At 43.4% G+C, this 17401-nt stretch overlaps 1 protein-coding gene across 5 annotated transcripts in view; it reads right to left on the reverse strand.

Moving 5' to 3' along the window:
* Positions 1-17401, reverse strand: part of DISC1 (DISC1 scaffold protein) — a 347047-nt gene that overhangs the window by 9921 nt on the left and 319725 nt on the right. For 3 of the 5 annotated variants that reach the window (XM_070568801.1, XM_070568810.1, XM_070568826.1), the window contains one exon: positions 3229-3347. The exons of the other annotated variants lie outside the window; for them this stretch is intronic. In XM_070568801.1, coding sequence (XP_070424902.1) covers positions 3229-3347 — 119 coding nt within the window. Of the gene's footprint in view, positions 1-3228; positions 3348-17401 lie in introns of those variants that run through there. 5 annotated transcript variants of the gene reach the window in all.

Raw genomic sequence — 17401 nt, forward strand, 5'->3', positions numbered from 1 at the left:
ACAAACAGTGCTTCCCACACACATGGCTTATGCAGAAGCTCAGTGCCCTCCACACGAAGAATGAGCATCGTAGCATCCAAGCCTTGAATCTTCTGGACGTGGATGTCAATGTGGACTCACAGTAATCACGTTCTCTCCACATCATACACACAATAGGCTCTGGCAAAGTGCTTTATGGAATCAAATCAAAATATTACCCTCACTATGCAATGCTTTCATGTTGTCGCTGGCAAGCTGTTTCCTCCATCCACCCTCAGTGTGGTATCTTTGATCAAGAATGGAAACACAAACTAGTCAGAGTTTGGCTGGAGGATTTCGGCAGCCTCTCTTGAATCTCTAGATAAGTTCTAATTTGAAACACAGGCTTTGTTTTGTGTAGGGAGGTGCTGCAGAGCCTCGTAAATACATCTTTCTATCTCAGAGCACCATGTTCGACTCAAACCTAAGTGCCGCTTTGTAGGAGTTCAACGGTACCTCTGTGTATTTACCTTCAATCAGAGACACAAAACAAAGCCTGGGCTTAAGTCTGGGTTAAAATCCATATTGTGGTGTAGATTTTATTTGAGGGGGTAGGAGGTTGACTTCAGTACCTAAACCAGTGCGCCCCATCCCCAGTTTACATGCACCCAGTATGTCTACACTTACCTTAGCAAGGATCAGCAAAATTCTCAAAAAACATAATTTCAATAAAATACTTTTATTAAGCATAAATTTTTTCTAGTAACTGTATGTTGCACAGAACAGGCCTGTCCATTGACTTCTGGGCATAGTTGCCTCCTGATTAGTCAAGAAGGACCACAGGGCTGTTGGATGGAAGATTCTGCCACATTAGAAAGGACCTCAGACCAGCCATGTACTTCCTAAGCCTCAGACTTCTCAACTATAAAGTTGGGATAAGAACACCTATCTATCTATAGTAGTTTTATTAGAATTAAATGACTTTTCATATAAGACACTGTGTGGTTATTAATCAAGTCCTTCAAGCAGTTATTACAGAATAGTTGAATCAATCGATGTCGAACCCTCTTACATTCTTAAATGGTATGTGGTTTGAGTTTGTGACACAGACACTGAGAATGATGAGGCAAAGGGACTCGGAGAATACAGTTTTCTACCCCAAACCACTCACCACATATAAGAACTACGTGAAATGTACTTTCTGAATAAAGCTTCATTTGGTCCCCATGGAAACCTTAGATGTGCACGTTATTATCTGATGTTACAGATGAGGAAGCTGATGCTTACCGAGGCTTTATCAATTGTCTCTGATCTTGCAGCTACTGAATCTGGCTTGGATTGGCTGTGGGAAAACTAAAAGGATCTTATTTACACACAGCTCTGTCTGCTCTCAGCCTCCTCCCCACCACCCAACCCAACCTTATTAAGGAGAAAACCAATATCCTAGAATCAAACGAAACTTCTAGAAAATTTCTAAACAAGAGACCAACGCAGACTCTGATTGCAGCTTTCAGAACTGCTACCGGACCCCACCACGAGCCTGAGGTACATCCCACTGCTGGGCTAGGGGCCAGGAACCCTTCCATATGCATTGGCTCTATGCACAGTGTTGCCCCCAGGTGCCCAGTCAGATGGTCTCTTGCCCGTTTGCTGGAGGCCAAGCCCCCTTATATGAGCTCACATCTGTGCAATCCATAAACACAAAATAAACAAAAATGCAAAACAAAAATTCTTCTAGTGTTTCTTTGGCCAATTTTCTAATAATAGCTTAAACACTAGTTTTGTAAGAAAAATGAAGTTATGAAGAACAGAAAGTCTACTTTGAAAAATCTACCTTGCTCCACTTTGGTGGCCTTGCTTTGGTCCCCAGGCATAAACCTACACTGCTCGTCTGTCAGTGGCCATGCTGTGACAGAGGCTCACATACAAAAAGAGGAAGCTTGGCAGTGGATGTTAGCTCAGTGCAAATCTTCCTCAGCAAAAAAAACAATCTACCCTGAGCAATGTGAAAATAATCACTGATTAAGTTGAAGAAATTTCTTGCTAAGTTTAATAAGCAAGGTCAAAGATTTAAGGTTAGAAAAAAAAGGAAACATAGCAGTGAATTCACCCTTAAACTGTGGATCTGAATACTTGTGATCAAGATTAATCCTCGACCATTTGAAGCTACTTAAACACACACACAAACACACACTCAAGATAAAGTATGTAAGAAGCAAAATTCTGAAAATTAAGACAGCAATGAGAAGCAAAGACCAAAATAGCTACATTTCCCACAAATACATCTAATAAAAGTCATACCACTAAATAGAAAGGATGAAAGAACAGAGAAGCGTTTTCACCTGGAGAAATGTCAACTTGTGATTAACTAATTGAAAAGATACAGGATGGGGCTGCATATCCCTTATCCATCTGTGCATCCATCTGCTTGCCCTCATAAGAGGTAACCAGGGACAAGGGGCTGGCCCCATGGCGTAGTGGTTAAGTTCATGCACCCCGCTTCGGAGGCCCAGGGTTCACCAGCTCGGATCCCGGGTGCAGACCTACACACCGCTCATCAAGCCATGCTGTGGCAGGCATCCCACATATAAAGTGGAGGAAGATGGGCAGGGATGTTAGCTCAGGGCTAATCTTCCTCAAAAAAAAAAATGGAACTAACCAGGGACGAGCTGACTGCATCCACAGATCAACACGGGACACAGCGCTTCATACGGATGCAGACCCAAGCCAACATTTTCTCATGTATCTTGCTCACTGGTGGCTCGTTTTGATGAAGGTATTTGCAGATGTGACACCAAGTGTATCGTCTTGTGTGAGAAGAAATTGAAAAGGAGTGATCAAAGTCCCATTAGTGGTGATACTCCACCACCATTTACACGGCAGAATTGCCTAGTAAAGGAAACCTAAGAGGGATTTGGGTTCCCTGGTACTGATAAGGTTCCCGGAAAACTGAGCCCATCAGATCCACAAGTGTCTGAGCCACACCCCCCGAAAACTGCATTGTGCTTTGGCGTTGTGTGCACGTCTCAATTTCAGGGCTAATTTTTAGTGGTCAGATTTAATCATCAAAAATGATGAACTGCCTACCAAAACCTAGAGAGAAAACATTGCATATTGGGTAATCTCTGAGCTCCCAGGTGTGCCGTATTATAAATAACAGTAGTATCTATTTGTTTCCATCTGCTGAGGCATGGAAAAACTGTGTACTTGTTTGAGACTTCTTTTACAAAACAACCTAACACCTGCTTCATCCACAAGATGAAAAGGATATGAATGAGCTCTTCATCGTGACTCTGGATGGCTGTGTGAAGTTGATCCTCTAGATACAATAACTTCTTGCCTATGGCTTCACATTTTTCTCCAAGTTCTGCAGAAAAGATGTAAGGCTCCTGGCCAGAGAAAAAGAAAAGGATGACTTGTGAGCTATAGACTTTTTCAGGGTCATGAACACATCTGTAATTTACCCGGCGGTCCACAAAGGGGAGATTTCCCAACAGAGCTCTCCCAGCTTCTGCAGCCTGGTGGAGTCATGCCAGAAGCTTTGTCTGCCCTGGAGGGCGTTCTTGAGAAGACATGAACCGATTTCAGGTTATTACTGAACGGCGAGACGTGACCACATAGCTCTACAGGTTACCACTCTTATCTGGTCATTTTAAAGCACTATTTCCAGTATGTCAGCTCCTAAAACGGGTTTATGAAATGGGACGCCTGAGTCTTCCAGTCGCATCCATGGGCAAATTCACAATATAATAGGAATTCTAAACAAAGTGGGGATGGGGCAGTCATAGGAACAAATAGGCTGACCTGTAAGAACAAAGAGATATTCCTTTACGGCTACCGGAATCTAAGAGGGCACTGAACATTTGTTTACACGCTGTTCACAGTCCCTGAGAGCGTGAATATTAAGGAGACCTTAAATGCCATGAAGTGTGTGTTATGTACACAGCTGTTGCTGCTACCACCATAGGTGTTAATTTTCTTTCTCCCTCACTGCAGCATAAGCCCCATAAGAGCAGGGACAATGACTGTCAAGCCCACAAGAGCAGGGACGACGATGTCTTGCTCACTGCTGGGTCCAGAGTTCCTGGCACAGTGTCAGACACATGGCAGGCACAACACGAATGAATAACTGAGTCTTGGAGCTCGCTCCTTCTCAAACGTTTCCCCTTCAAACTTATATGCCACATATGAGCCAGAAAAATGCCCTCTTCATGTCATTTTCCTGCACAAAACCACTACAGAGCAGAGTCCAAACTCTGCCCTTCCACAACCCAGCACTAGGCCCCCACTTCAGTTTTGTCCCCGCTAGTATCTAACCTTTGCCAACTAGACTGCTTCCATTGCCTTCTGCCACATTGTTCTTCCTGCCGGTCCCCTCTCTTCTATCCTTCTCTGAAACCCAGCCTCTCCTTCAAGGCCCCCAAACAATGTTTCCACCTTAGAGTACAGCAGTTCTGATACATGGTATGCCCTCACAAGTGATTGTCAACTCCCTGCGGGCAGGGCCATGGCATTCATCCCAGGACTTCAAGTGTAACGCCTGGCATACCAAAGGCCACGGATTTTTAAAAGAAAAGAATAAACAAGGTCAAGAAAACGAGGAAAGAAAACAGGGAATCTTAGCATAAAGGAAAAGGAAAAAAGCAGCATTATGCTTAGAGAGAGAAGTCAGACAGAGAAAGACAAATACTGTATGATATCACTTATATATGGAATCTAAAAAAGCTGAACTTGGGGTCGGCCCGGGGGCGCAGTGGTTAAGTTCGCTCGTTCTGCTTCTCAGCGGCCCGGGGTTAGCTGGTTTGGATCCTGGGTGCGGACATGGCACCGCTTGGCAAGCCATGCTGTGGTAGGCATCCCACATATGAAGCAGAGGAAGATGGGCATGGATGTTAGCTCAGGGCCAGTGTTCCACAGCAAACAGAGGAGGATTGGCAGTAGTAGGCTCAGGGCGAAACTTCCTCAAAAAAAAAACAACAAAAAAAAAGCCAAACTTGTAGGAACAGAGACTAAAATGGTGGTTACTAGAGCCTGAGGGAGTGGGGAATTGGGGAGATGTTGTTAAAAGGTACAAACGTGCAACTAGAAGATAAATAAATCTGGAGATCTAAGCACAGCACAGTGACTGTAGTCAACTGTGCTGTATTGTATGCTTCAAAGTTGCAAAGAGACTAGATCTTAAATGTTCTCACCACAACAAAGAAATGATAACTATGTGACGTGGAAAAAATGTTCGCTAAAGCTACAGTGGTAATCGTATTACAACAGATAAATGCATCAAATGAGTACACTGTACACCTTAAACCTATACAATGTTATATGTCAATTATATCTCAATAAAACACATAATAAATAAAAAAGCAGCAAAAAGTGAGCTCAGAATTAAAACTTCACCAAATGTAAAAGTAATATTTTCCCAACTAATAGTGAAAGTTTTAGAAAGGATACTAAAAAGAATTTTGCAAAAGAGAAAGAATTAAAACATATATTCAGATTAAACTGCAGGGTTACTACAAAAGCTGTAATTAATACCCCCAAATAACAACAAAATGCCCAGGTGTGGTGATATGTACCGTTAAAAAGTCCTTAGAGATCATGAGTTATATAATATTATGAGTGGAGTCCATGAATAACCATTAAATCCAGACATATAATTTAACACTCACTATAACAACTCTGGAATGCTTTAAAGTGTAAATCCCAAATGGTCAGCCATCTTAGAATAAAACAGTGGTAACGGGAACTATAAATAACTATTGTAAATTTTGCAGAAGTCTAATACACTGCAAGTAAATGTACATACAAAAGAAATCTAGTGACAACAACATATCACTTTGAGGACAAAGGAACGCAAGAAGGCGTGTGAAGCACGCATGAAGGTTTGCTCCCAATTGACCATAGCAGTGATGAGGAGAAGACAACAAATACACACATATATTTTAGTGATCCTAAAAATAATAGCATTATCATTCAAAGCTGTAGAATTACAGAGTAGGCAAATGACATGGAAGCTGAGACAATGGGCAATGAGTAACGCCACAGTCATGCGTGAAATAAATGAGACAGTAAGAAAAAGAACATCTGGAGGGAAATGATTGACAGTGGGGAAACCACAAGTCATACACAAAGGAGAAAAATACAGCGTTAGTGGGAAAATATATATGACTTAGAACACACTTAAAGAGAGAAAAAACCCAGAATCAGAACATGGGACCAAGGAATTTAAAGCACTCAGATGGAATCAAATGATTCAATCTCCATCTTAAGGCTAAAGTGAATATAAATCAAAGCTAAATTAAATCCATTCAAAGTATGGTTTCGCATTTCCCTCCTGTGATCGCTGCCTATTTTCCTTTTAAAACTGTATATAGATTGTGTGAATTTGGGAAAGCAATTTCAGACCATGTAGCCAAAACTTTAAATTGTTCATATCCTACAATCTAATAATTTCACTTCCTGGAATCCATCAAAAAGGAAATTTAGGTACTTAAATTTAATTAATTTTTATTAAGCTTTTTAAATGAGTATGGAAAAACGTCTATCATATATGTTAAATAAAAATATAATATTTCAATAATGCAAAAGTAATTCATTAAACATTTGAGAAAGAAGAAATAAATGTCCAACAATAAAAGGGACGGTTAAAATAAGATCCAGTGTATTCAATTCGTATTTAGCCATTAAAATCATCTGAATACAAGAATATTTAATGATGAGGAAACACTCAAATAGGCAGAGCACTAAAATATTAACAATTACAATTTGGAGAGGCAGTATTATGGCAAATTTTTATTTCCTTCTCTATGCTTTGTTGTATTTTCCACATCTCTAAAATATAATAAAGAAAAAAGTCACCAAGAACACTAATGCAAGCCATAATGGAAAAGTATGGAAGAAATCCACCTGAACATTTAAAAAACAATTTTAAAGATTAAAAAGACAAAGAAGCATAAGGAAACAAACTCAGAATGCTCAAGAGTCTATGACCTGTAAAAGAAGATCTGACTGTCATTCTCTCACAGGCTTTTTCTCCAAGTTATGGAATCACTACCAGGCTTTTGCACAAACCACTACTTGTTATCCTGACAGATTCTGATTCTGAACTGAAAACATACTGAGTGTGACCTGAGAGAGTATTATCTGAGGGGTTTATGGCTTTCCTATAATGCTCACATTTGCAATCCTGGGAATAGAATTAGTTTAAGACCTAAGCTGAGAAGTGATAGCTCAAGAGAGGGTAGATTTAAATATTTCTATCAATCTGATGAAAAATTCTGCTCTGCTCAAAGGAATCCTGTTTGTCCACACACGGCAGAGCAGGACCAGAGTCATGGGTATCAGCTGGACAAAGTCGCAGAGGTCCTGCCTGTTAACCCTGAACTTGAGGGGCGAGGCAGAAGGTCCCTGTCTACCTCCAATGCTGTACCCAGAGAAGGCAGAGTGTACGTGTAGCCTTGGCAATATGGCTTTCCAGAACCTTGCTTCTCTGCTGTCAAGAAACAATTTATTACTTCCTCCCCTTGAACCTGGGTGGACCTTTGAGGATCCTTCAAAGAACAGAACACAGCAAAGTTGACATGCCTATCTTCCAAAGCCAAATCATAATAGGTGAGCGGTCTTCTCAGATCACTTGCTCTGGAACCAGGTCTCCATGTTGTGAGGAAGCCCAAGCCACATGGAAAGGCCATGTGTGGGTGTGTGGTTGAGAGCCCCAGCTAAGGCCCCTGCCAACAGCCAGACATGGAAGGGACTGAGCCTTCGGATGATTCCAGGCTCCACCTTGAAGTCATCCAGCTAACACCCAAACACTGTGGGGCAGAGACAGCCCTCGCCACAGTGCCCTTTCTGAATACCTGACTCATAGATCCATTCGTGTAATAAATGGTTGTTTTAAATCACTAAGTTGAGGGCGACTCATTATGCAGCCACAGTAGCTAGAACAGCAAGCTACACGGGTTATACCCTACACAGGAGCCTGCGTGGGTGGACAGGACTGTTGCCAAACAGTAGCAGGAAGTGCACCCTCATTGGCCCCTAGCTAAAGAGCAATTTCCCAGACTGACTAGATTTGAAGCTTATTGAAGTGCTAATGCCCAGACTTGTCTCAGGGTGGGAGGTCCTAGGCCTGCTGGGAGCTGTGGCTCTGAGGCTGAGAAGAGCAAGAAAGAGATGTTAAGGAGTGGCCACTGCTGTTGGTCAGTGGTCCCGGATCCCTGGCTCCGGGTCGAATGTGCAGGCTATTAAACAGTGCAGGAATGCATTCTGAGCGACATATTTGCTTGTAATTCGACCAACAGGGCCTCGCTTGCTTCTAGCTTTGGGAGAAATGGCTCTTTCTTTAGTAGACACTCAGCACAGCAAGGCGCTCCCATGGTGAGAGGCAGAAGGGTAAGAAATAAGCGGATTCCTGTGCAGGATCTCACACTCACCTGGGGCACACTCACAGCATGGAATGAACGACAAAGTCACTGCACCGTTTAAATGGTTATGTCCTCCTGGAACGTGGCTGTGCACACGCTACGTTCACATGGGGTGGCAGAGTCTCTGAGAAGCATCCAGTGTGCTCTGCTACCACTGCTTTCTCTGTTGCTTTGAGAACACCCTTCTCAAGTGTGTTCTTTTAAGCCAGTGGGTTTTAGGTTTTGCTCTGCAGAGATCCCACGGCTGGAGAGCAGAGACTCTACTGTCAATGCTACCTCCATTTCTGATGTCATCCATTTTATTTGTCTGAGTCTTGGTGGAAAGAGAAAAACAAGTAAAAGAAATAAGAGCTATTGGAGTGGATTTGTTTGCTTGTTGGTCACAAAAGAAAGGAAGCTTCTTTTCAAAGCTCGTCTCAATAAAAGCTTTGGAAGCACCGGCATTTCTGTTTAAGCCAAAATAGTGAACGGTAAGTCAGTGTACTGTTCAGCAGGCCCCCGCTTGGGACCTAACTGTGTGAGAGGTGGAGCCCCCCACCTAACACCCACCTTCTTTCCCAGAACATCAAATGCAAGCATTTCCAAAGGGCCACCCTGGTCAGGGCTGCTAAGAATGTCATGAGCCCTTCCCCAAGGATCTTAGTACCTTGAAGCAGACAGCACTGGAGCTGCCAGGGATCTTAGGCACTACCCAGCTCAATTCCTCCTTTTGCACACGCAGAAAGAGTCACAAAGACTCCTGTGACTTGCTGAAGGTCACACAATGAGAAAGTGGCAGGATGGGGTCTGAGCTGCAGGTCTCCTCATATTTAGCCCTTTCTTTCCTCTGGATCCGACTTAGCCACACTGAGGGAAACAGAAGGGGATTTCTGTGGGGCTGGCCCAGAGTGGGAGAGGGCTACAAAGCAGTGACAGAAATAAATCAGAGAGCAAACAGCACCTAAAGACATTACCTCTCTTCCCTTCTACCCTGGGAACTCTGCAAAGTCTGTTCTGATTCCTGCAGGGCTCAGCCTCATTAAGGGAGGTTGCGGGCTGGGCTCTTTCCAGGACTCAGATACATATCGACTGGAGGTGGCGATGATGGCAAGCAGGACAACCTGGGATGCAATGGTGATGCAATGTAGGGACAGGACCTTCGGTCTACATGTCCCTAAAAACAAGGCTGGAAGCAAAGAAAAGCAGGTGAGTCACACGGGAAGGGCAGCAAGAGTTTCCTCTTCCTCAGAATATCAGAGCCTTGATCTCTCATCTCCCACCACCTTGGTAGATTCCAAGTGAACGTTCTCTGAACCACGTCCAGTAGCTCTTCATGCAGTGGCCTCCTCTCCATGCGAAATTTATAATGTTGGCTTCCATTTTTATTATCAAATTAAATGTGGCAAAAAAAAACCCCTACATGACTGATACTTGATAATTAAAATATCGCCCACTACAAAGTCACTGGCCTTCCTAGCTGAAATAGAGTTTTGTAGGATTTGCGATTCTGAATGGGTAAAGTACAGGTTGTTTGGCATTTCAAAGTGTCTTTGAAAACTCTCCAGTAATTTGCCCCATCAGGCAGTCTTTTCAGCAATTCAAATTATGACTTTTTCTTTCTATGCATCCCTCCCATCATTTAGCCCTAGAAGTAACTATTTTCTCCACGGGCGAGGATGAAAAGAGCTGTACCAGGTAAATGGCCTCATTACTGAGTCTTTGCCCGCCACTGCCTGGCTAGTACCCGCCTCTTTCTTCAAAACCCTGCAGATTCCACTTTTCCAGGAATGCTTCTGGATCCCTGAATCTCCTGCCCCACCTCAACCCTGTGTTAGGGGTGTTCCTTCAGCACCGTGTGTTTCCCTCGAGCGTGGCACTTCTTCACTGGGCATACAGCTGTCTGTCTTCCCTACTAGACGGTAGCAGAATGGTGTCCTGCGATCCCTACAGCCGCAGCGACTAACAACCTGCCTAGCATTTAAAAGGTGCTCAGTAAATGTTTGTTGAAGCAATGAATGGAGACTCTTCATTCTCATGAGGTCTTGAGGAAGCTACACTTTCTCCAGCTACATGATCCAAGGCATCCTCTCATCCAGTATGTGATGAGCCAGGCAGGAGACTGATGAGAAGACCTCTCTGAACACAGTCCCCTTCTCCTGATGCAGCCAGGAGCAGCCTTGCCCAGGCTAATTCTCCTGCAGCCAGGAGAGCCAGCAGATGCTGTGTGCCCGCCACCGCACTTCCGTACAAATGCGTCTTTTATTAGCCTGGGATGAAGCCCTAAGGCTTCCTCCCGTCCCTCCACATGGGTGTGATTCGGTAGCACCAACTCGGCCAGGCGATATTTCAAACATGATCTGAGTAACTCACCTCGTGATCAGAACCTGTAGACTTGAGCGTTTGGGCAGAAATTTTCAGCTGTGTTGAATTAGAGCTGATGTCAGATTTCTGCCCTCCTCACCAGATTCGGGAAGAGTGATTTAAAAAGGAAAATAGGGGGGCCAGCCCGTGGCACAGCGGTTAAGTTCGCACGTTCTGCTTCTCGGCGGCCCGGGGTTCACCAGTTCAGATCCTGGGTGCGGACATGGCACTTCTTGTCACGTCATGCTGTGGTAGGCATCCCACATATAAAGTAGAGGAGGATGGGCATGGATGTTAGCTCAGGGCGAGCCTTCCTCAGCAAAAAGAGGAGGATTGGTGGCAGATGTTAGCTCAGGGCTAATCTTCCGCAAAAAAAAAAAAAAAAAAAAAAAAAAAGCAGGATTTCCTTTGTCAGGCAGAATCTTTCCATTAAAATGACTTTCTAGAAACATTTGTCTATGAGAATTTAGACTCAGATCCAAAACTGCATTTCAGTTGCTAGTCTGAGTGGATGCCTAAACCTCACACACTGGTGAAAAACACTGTCACAGACTCCATGGCCAGGGCGTCCAAGGACTTTTTAACTTACTGGTATTTCCTGTAAACAAGGTTAAGTCCTTGCCTTTGAAATTTGGAAAATATTGACATTTAAAGTTTTAAAACTAGAGCTCATATTCAAAGGGTAGGAGATACATTAAATAATAATAATAGTTGTTTTGATAAAAGCAAACATCTGGTTATCTGGTACGAATATCACATCAGCTGTATCTACAGTGATGAGGAAATCATATTGATTATTTTTATTCTGAATAGGAGATGTATTTGGAACAGGAAACTGTTCAGGTTAAATTGTTAGTTAGGGGGCCAGCCCGGTGGTGTGGCAGTTAAGTTCGCACGTTCTACTTCGGTGGCCCAGGGTTCGCTGGTTCAGATCCCTGGTGTGGACCTACACACTGCTCGTCAAGCCATGCTGTCGCAGGCATCCACATGTAAAGTATGGGGAGAAAAAGGAGTACAGATGTTAGCTCAGGGCCAGTCTTCCTCAGCAAAAATAAGAGAGAGAGAGAGAGAGAGGAGGATTGGCAGCAGATGTTAGCTCAGGGCTAATCTTCCTCAAAAAAAAATTGCTAGTTAGGCAGGTACTGCTATAGCTGCCAATTTTACTTATGCTAGTCTTCCGCACTTAACAGAGCATACCTTTTCAGAAATGTTATTCATCAGTAGTGATCTGCCACAAATCTGAGCAGACAGGCTACTCCTTGGGTTAAGTCACAGGATCAAGAATACTTAAATCGCTGACTTTTTAAAACGCTGTCAAAAGTAGTTCTAAAGGGAGAGGTAGTATGAGGTGTGAAATGGTATCAAGTAATAGAACAAGAAAACCCTCCTGACTGAAGTAAGAAGTATTGGTATGATTTAAAAATTAACCTGAGAAGATCAACAAGTACCTTTCAGGTTTATACTTGACGTGGGAAACGCATTGCACTGGATGCTGTCATTTAGAGCATCCTTTGTGTCCACCCTTGCTGGGGATCAGTGACGTGTGGGAAGGAGCCCCCATCTTAAATATCTTACCCTTCGATCTAACTCAACCAGCTTATTCAGATCCTTATTTTTCTTGGACACGTAATAAGGCATCAGCAACAGTTGCCTACTTATAAAAATATTTAACTCCTGCAGTGAAAGTCAAAGGCTATATAATAAACACAGGACAGATGACTGAACATTCTTCCTTATGGTCGTCAAGCCATTTGCATTTACGGATTGCTGAGCCACAGCGGTACTTAAGTTTGAAAAAACTAAAAACCCCACACTGCGTGCATACATACTTACAAACCGAAAATGTGGCTTGAGCCTCGTGAGGTTTGCTCTGTTAAGCTCCATTCCCTCTCCTATAGCTTGAGGTAAACCAGATGTGACTTCCTCCCTCCGTGAGCTTAGCTGGCGCATTAAAGCATTTCCTTAGCTCCGTATTAAAAATCTCAGCCTTAAATATGTTCCTTTGGGCCGCTTTCCAAAATACTTGCTTGGTAAATACATTCCAGGAATGCTATATGGTTTTCTCTTTTTTTTTTATTGTCCACATAAAGAATATTTACCTCAAACTCCTGTCCATACCGCAAAGAATATCTTCACATCTATTTGAAGTAGATTTTATAAGTATTCGTCTTTCCACATAAACACTGTGTTCTACAGTCATTGTCTAAATGTCAACAAGCAGAAAGGCACAAATTATGACATTAAAGGTACATCTTTATTACCCGATATAATGTAAGTATTCATCCCAATATCCAGATTATATTGCTAACACCCTAAGTAAGTGGATATTTCTTTTAAAAGCATCCAGATGTTTTAAGGGCTAAGGCAAGCATCTGAAATATTTAGATGTCTTTAGGGCAGAGCCAGCAATGAATCGTCTTCTGGTATCTGCATGCTCATTACACAGAAGGCATGGAGAAACAATTCTAAATAGAACCAATTAACCGACCAAAACAGTTGATAAAAGAACTTGGCTGATAACTCGTGTATGCTAATTGGCCTATGCTTTCTAGTTCATTTATAAGGGCAGTCTGAAAGCTATATTTTATATTACATGGTCATTCAAGAGAATGTGGACCGCTTTCCTTTCAGCACATCAAAGCTGAAGAAGGCCAAACTCTCAGAACCTCTGAGGAAAAACCTAGTTGTAAATGAGATTCATAGCATCAACAGGTACCTAAATATTCTCTGCTTAACACAGGATTCAGATTCTGGGAATAGTGCCGTCAAACCATAAGACTCTTGTGGATAAGAAGATGAAAATAGAACACAGCTGGGAGAATTCTGTTTAAGGGGGATGTGCTCTGCAAGCTGCCTGTTGTAAGAAATCCTGAACCACAGAGGGACCATGAGAACAGAATCAAATGCCAACTTTCATCTGTGTTCATTTTAGATTAAAGAAAATTTTGAATTTCTAAGTGTTTTTTTTGTAAACTATGCCACTATGAGACGACGAGAATTATTGTTTTTAAATGCCAGCGTTTAACCCTGGTTCTGGATGTTACCCTTTACAAGCAGAGCATGCTGTACCCTCTAGAATTTCATTCCAGGCCTCTCGCTGCTCCAAGCTAAAACAGGCAGGAAGATCTGATAACTAGCTTTTGCGGGACAAGAAGTTCCTGATTTTAACTGCCCTGGCCCCCAAGAGGCGAGTGCTTCAAACACAGCTTCAGTATGAGAGGTATGCTAAGGGGGCAGATTGGGAGTTCATTTCCCGGAAATGTGAAACCCAGGATTAAAAATCTCTCAGCCACTCAAAAGAAACCTCTGCACATTCGTTAGCTAAGCCTCCTATGTCACAAATGCTGGGTTAGCCCTTGCCATCCAGGTGGTGACCGTCCTCTGTCCATCCCTCAGTGTTCATCAGTGAAGGACAAGGAATTTCCAAAGTGAAAGAGACTCCAAGAGCCCGGAGGTTGTTTTCCCCAGAAGCACGGAACTATGTTTAATTAGGGGAAGAAGTGCCACGGTGAGACCCTGCAGCACAGAAAATGGTGCCATCATTTTCCAAAAGGAGGGAAAGCAGGCAGATCAGAGGAGTCCACTTCCTTCCCTTGGGCAGGTGAAGGAAGCTGACAAGCTGACGACGTTAATTAACTGAGAGAACCAGCGGGAGTCAGCCCATTGATGACAGTAGATGCCTCTCTTACCACCTGCCAGGTTGTCCTGCAGCTCTCCTCCCTCTCAGACTAAAGCAGGGACCAGACGGGCTGGGAGGAGCCCCTGTGAGCCTGTGCACTTCTGTTCCTATTGGTCGAGTTGTGTTTGCTTCTAAACCCTTTTATGCCAGTTGTACCTAAAATTCTAATTACATAATTCAAATAAATACTATGTAAAGCAATGAATTATTAGCGTGGAAAGGGAGTTCTTATCTCCATATAACTAAGTAGAAAATTTTGGAAAAAATAATATTTAAGAGAGGGAGAAGAAAAGACTGAGGATCGCTTTGAAAGCGCTCTTTAAATTTCCAGTCCACTTTAAAGAAACCCAAGCTGGGAACTGTAGATGATGCAGTATTGCTGAGGATTATGCCAGAAGGACCATGTGAAAAGCCAGACAGTAGACCTATACAAACCAAAAGTCTTGGTCCTCTCGAAAATGATTAGTAAATGAATACATGTGTTTACTGAAAAAAAAATAAAAAGGTTAAAATGCACATGTATCACTTTTTGTGATTCTCTGGCTTTTTAATTAATCAGTCAGGCACCAATCCCGACTGCATCCTCATTACTTCTACCGCTCTGCTCTTGGGATAAGACGGCTGGGTTTGCAGGACAAAATGCTAAATTGGAATGAAGGTACAACGTCTTATCACGCCCCAGCTCTTTATTTTCTTCCAAAAGGCATTAGACAAAAAGAGTAAAGCCAGCTGATAGGTAAGTGAGAATTTTCCCTGAGTGTTGTCTTCACAAACTCGGAGGTGAAAGAGCTATCAAGACATCATGTGGTCCAGGGTCTGCTCTTTTCACCCCTTTTCACTGGCAACTGATCCTCTGAGAGCTCAAGCGAGCCAGGAAGTGATAGAAAAGCAAGAATCCAGTCTGCACCAGCCAATACTGAAGAGGAAGCCCTTTTGACCACTGCAGATGTTTCTAGTATTAGAAATCAGTTTAAGATGGTGAGGACACACGTCTTCGCCATAGATCCCTTTCTCCAGCTTTCTTTTCACAGGAAATTGAGTAAAAAGGAATTGGGAGATATCAACAACAATTTCTGGGGATGTATATAATGTAATAAACAAAGCTACACTGTCTGGTTGGCTAATTCCTTTCATCTCGGACATCTTAACACACTGGCTGCTCAAATATTGCGTGAGATGGCTCAGAGGTGCTTGTCCTTTTTTGGCCTCTTTTAGCCTCTTTTGGTGGCAGCTGCTGGCTCGGAAAGGAAGCAGCTGGGGTGAGAAGTTAGGGGAGAGTGACACTGTCCAGGGAACTCGACAGGAGGGGAGCCCACTCGTAGTAAAAACAGAAAGCACCCCAGCAGGACAGGCTGCAGACAGGAAAGTAAGAATTACGCAGGTATTATGGCCAGAACAGCGAGTACAAAGGAGCAACTTCATAGCGGAGGAAGCTGGCTCACTGATTTCCCAAGCTCCTGTCTGGCCCCCGTGCAATTTCTATAATGTCTATAAAGCAGGGCCAACAGCAGCTGATTGTTGCCAGAGTCTGAGGAAAGGCTTGCAGGAGAGCTGTAATGAAACTGAAAAAGAAGAGGGTGCTTACAATTTGAGGAAGCGCGTGCTAAAATTGGCCCTTAGCCCTGTCGCTGACTTCCTCTGTAACAAAGCCCAAAGCAAATTACTTTGCCTTAATGGGCCCAGCTGTAAAATGGGGGAAATGGTGCTGGGCAGCCTGGCGGGACCGTAAACACAGCGAAAGCTGTAATTAATGACAAAGCACTTGTTATAACCAAGGACAACCCAAATGCATGGAACCACGTGGGCCGGATGAGCACAGCGAAGGTTTTGAAAATCCATCTCCCTATGGACCTCCACAAGAAGTCAGCAATTTTTCATGGAAGATTTGGGTTAAAAAGAAATTGACTGCCTTCAGGGCAGCAGGCTTCAACAGAGAAACCCGGGTGGGATGACCAGCCCCAGCTGGGAGCTCCGAAACAGACCCAACTCACAGCTGTAAAGCAAATAGACATTTTAGCCACCAGATAAATACCCAAGGACCCAGATTTCAGTGACTCCCTGAAAACCTAGGCAGGCAAACAAAATCACCTTCCTTGGTCCTCGATTCTCTGCACCTGCAGTAGTCTGCAATTCTCCATCCAATTCAAACAAGATTTCTCCTTTATTAAACCCTCCTTTTCTTGGATATCTTCCACTAATTCCACTGACTCATTGCTCGCTTCTGCTTCTTGGTAAAGGAAGCCAGGCATATTATTAAAAAATGTTCTTAGCGATACTTACGACTGCCCGAAAGAGTGATACACACACAAAAACAATTTAAAGTCTCTATTATGTCTGTGTCACTCACTTTTAGATGTATTATTTTATTTAAATCTTCACCACAACCTCACGAGACAGTGTTCACTATGCTCATTTTTTGGTTTTTGGGTTTTTTTTAAAGCAGGTAAGGAAGTATTGCCTGTATATGGCCTCAGAGCCTTGGGCTCCTTTCATCACGCTCTGCTGTCTGCTGATAAGACCTGAGCCAAGTGCAACTGAGTCCAACACCTATAACCATGCTTTTAAATAGGGAGATGGTAATTTACAGATTTGAGTCATTTTTGTGAAGTTATATACAGTGAAATTCACTCTTTTGGGTGTAAAGTTATAGATTTAGACACATGCACACAGACATGTAACTACCACCACAATCAAGAGACAGAAGAGTCCCACCAACCCCCCAAGTTCCTTCGTGTCCAGAAAATATCCACCATCTTCACATTCCTGCCACTTAGGAATTCAAAAGATGCCCACCCTCCTCTGTGCATGTAAAGCCAGGAACAGCAACGCAGGAACTGCACACGGGACTGACGGGGCACAGGGCAGGAAGATGGCACTGAAAGCCTGCAAAGCTTTACAGTCCCCTCTGCTCTCCCCCAGCCCCAAGAGAGCAACAAAAACTACAGGACATCATCAGCGTTTCAGTTGGTGGCGAGGAGCCGGGGGCGGGTGGGGTGGTGGGCGG

Source organism: Equus przewalskii, chromosome 1 (genome assembly GCF_037783145.1).
Source record: "Equus przewalskii isolate Varuska chromosome 1, EquPr2, whole genome shotgun sequence".
Classification (NCBI taxonomy): domain Eukaryota; kingdom Metazoa; phylum Chordata; class Mammalia; order Perissodactyla; family Equidae; genus Equus; species Equus przewalskii.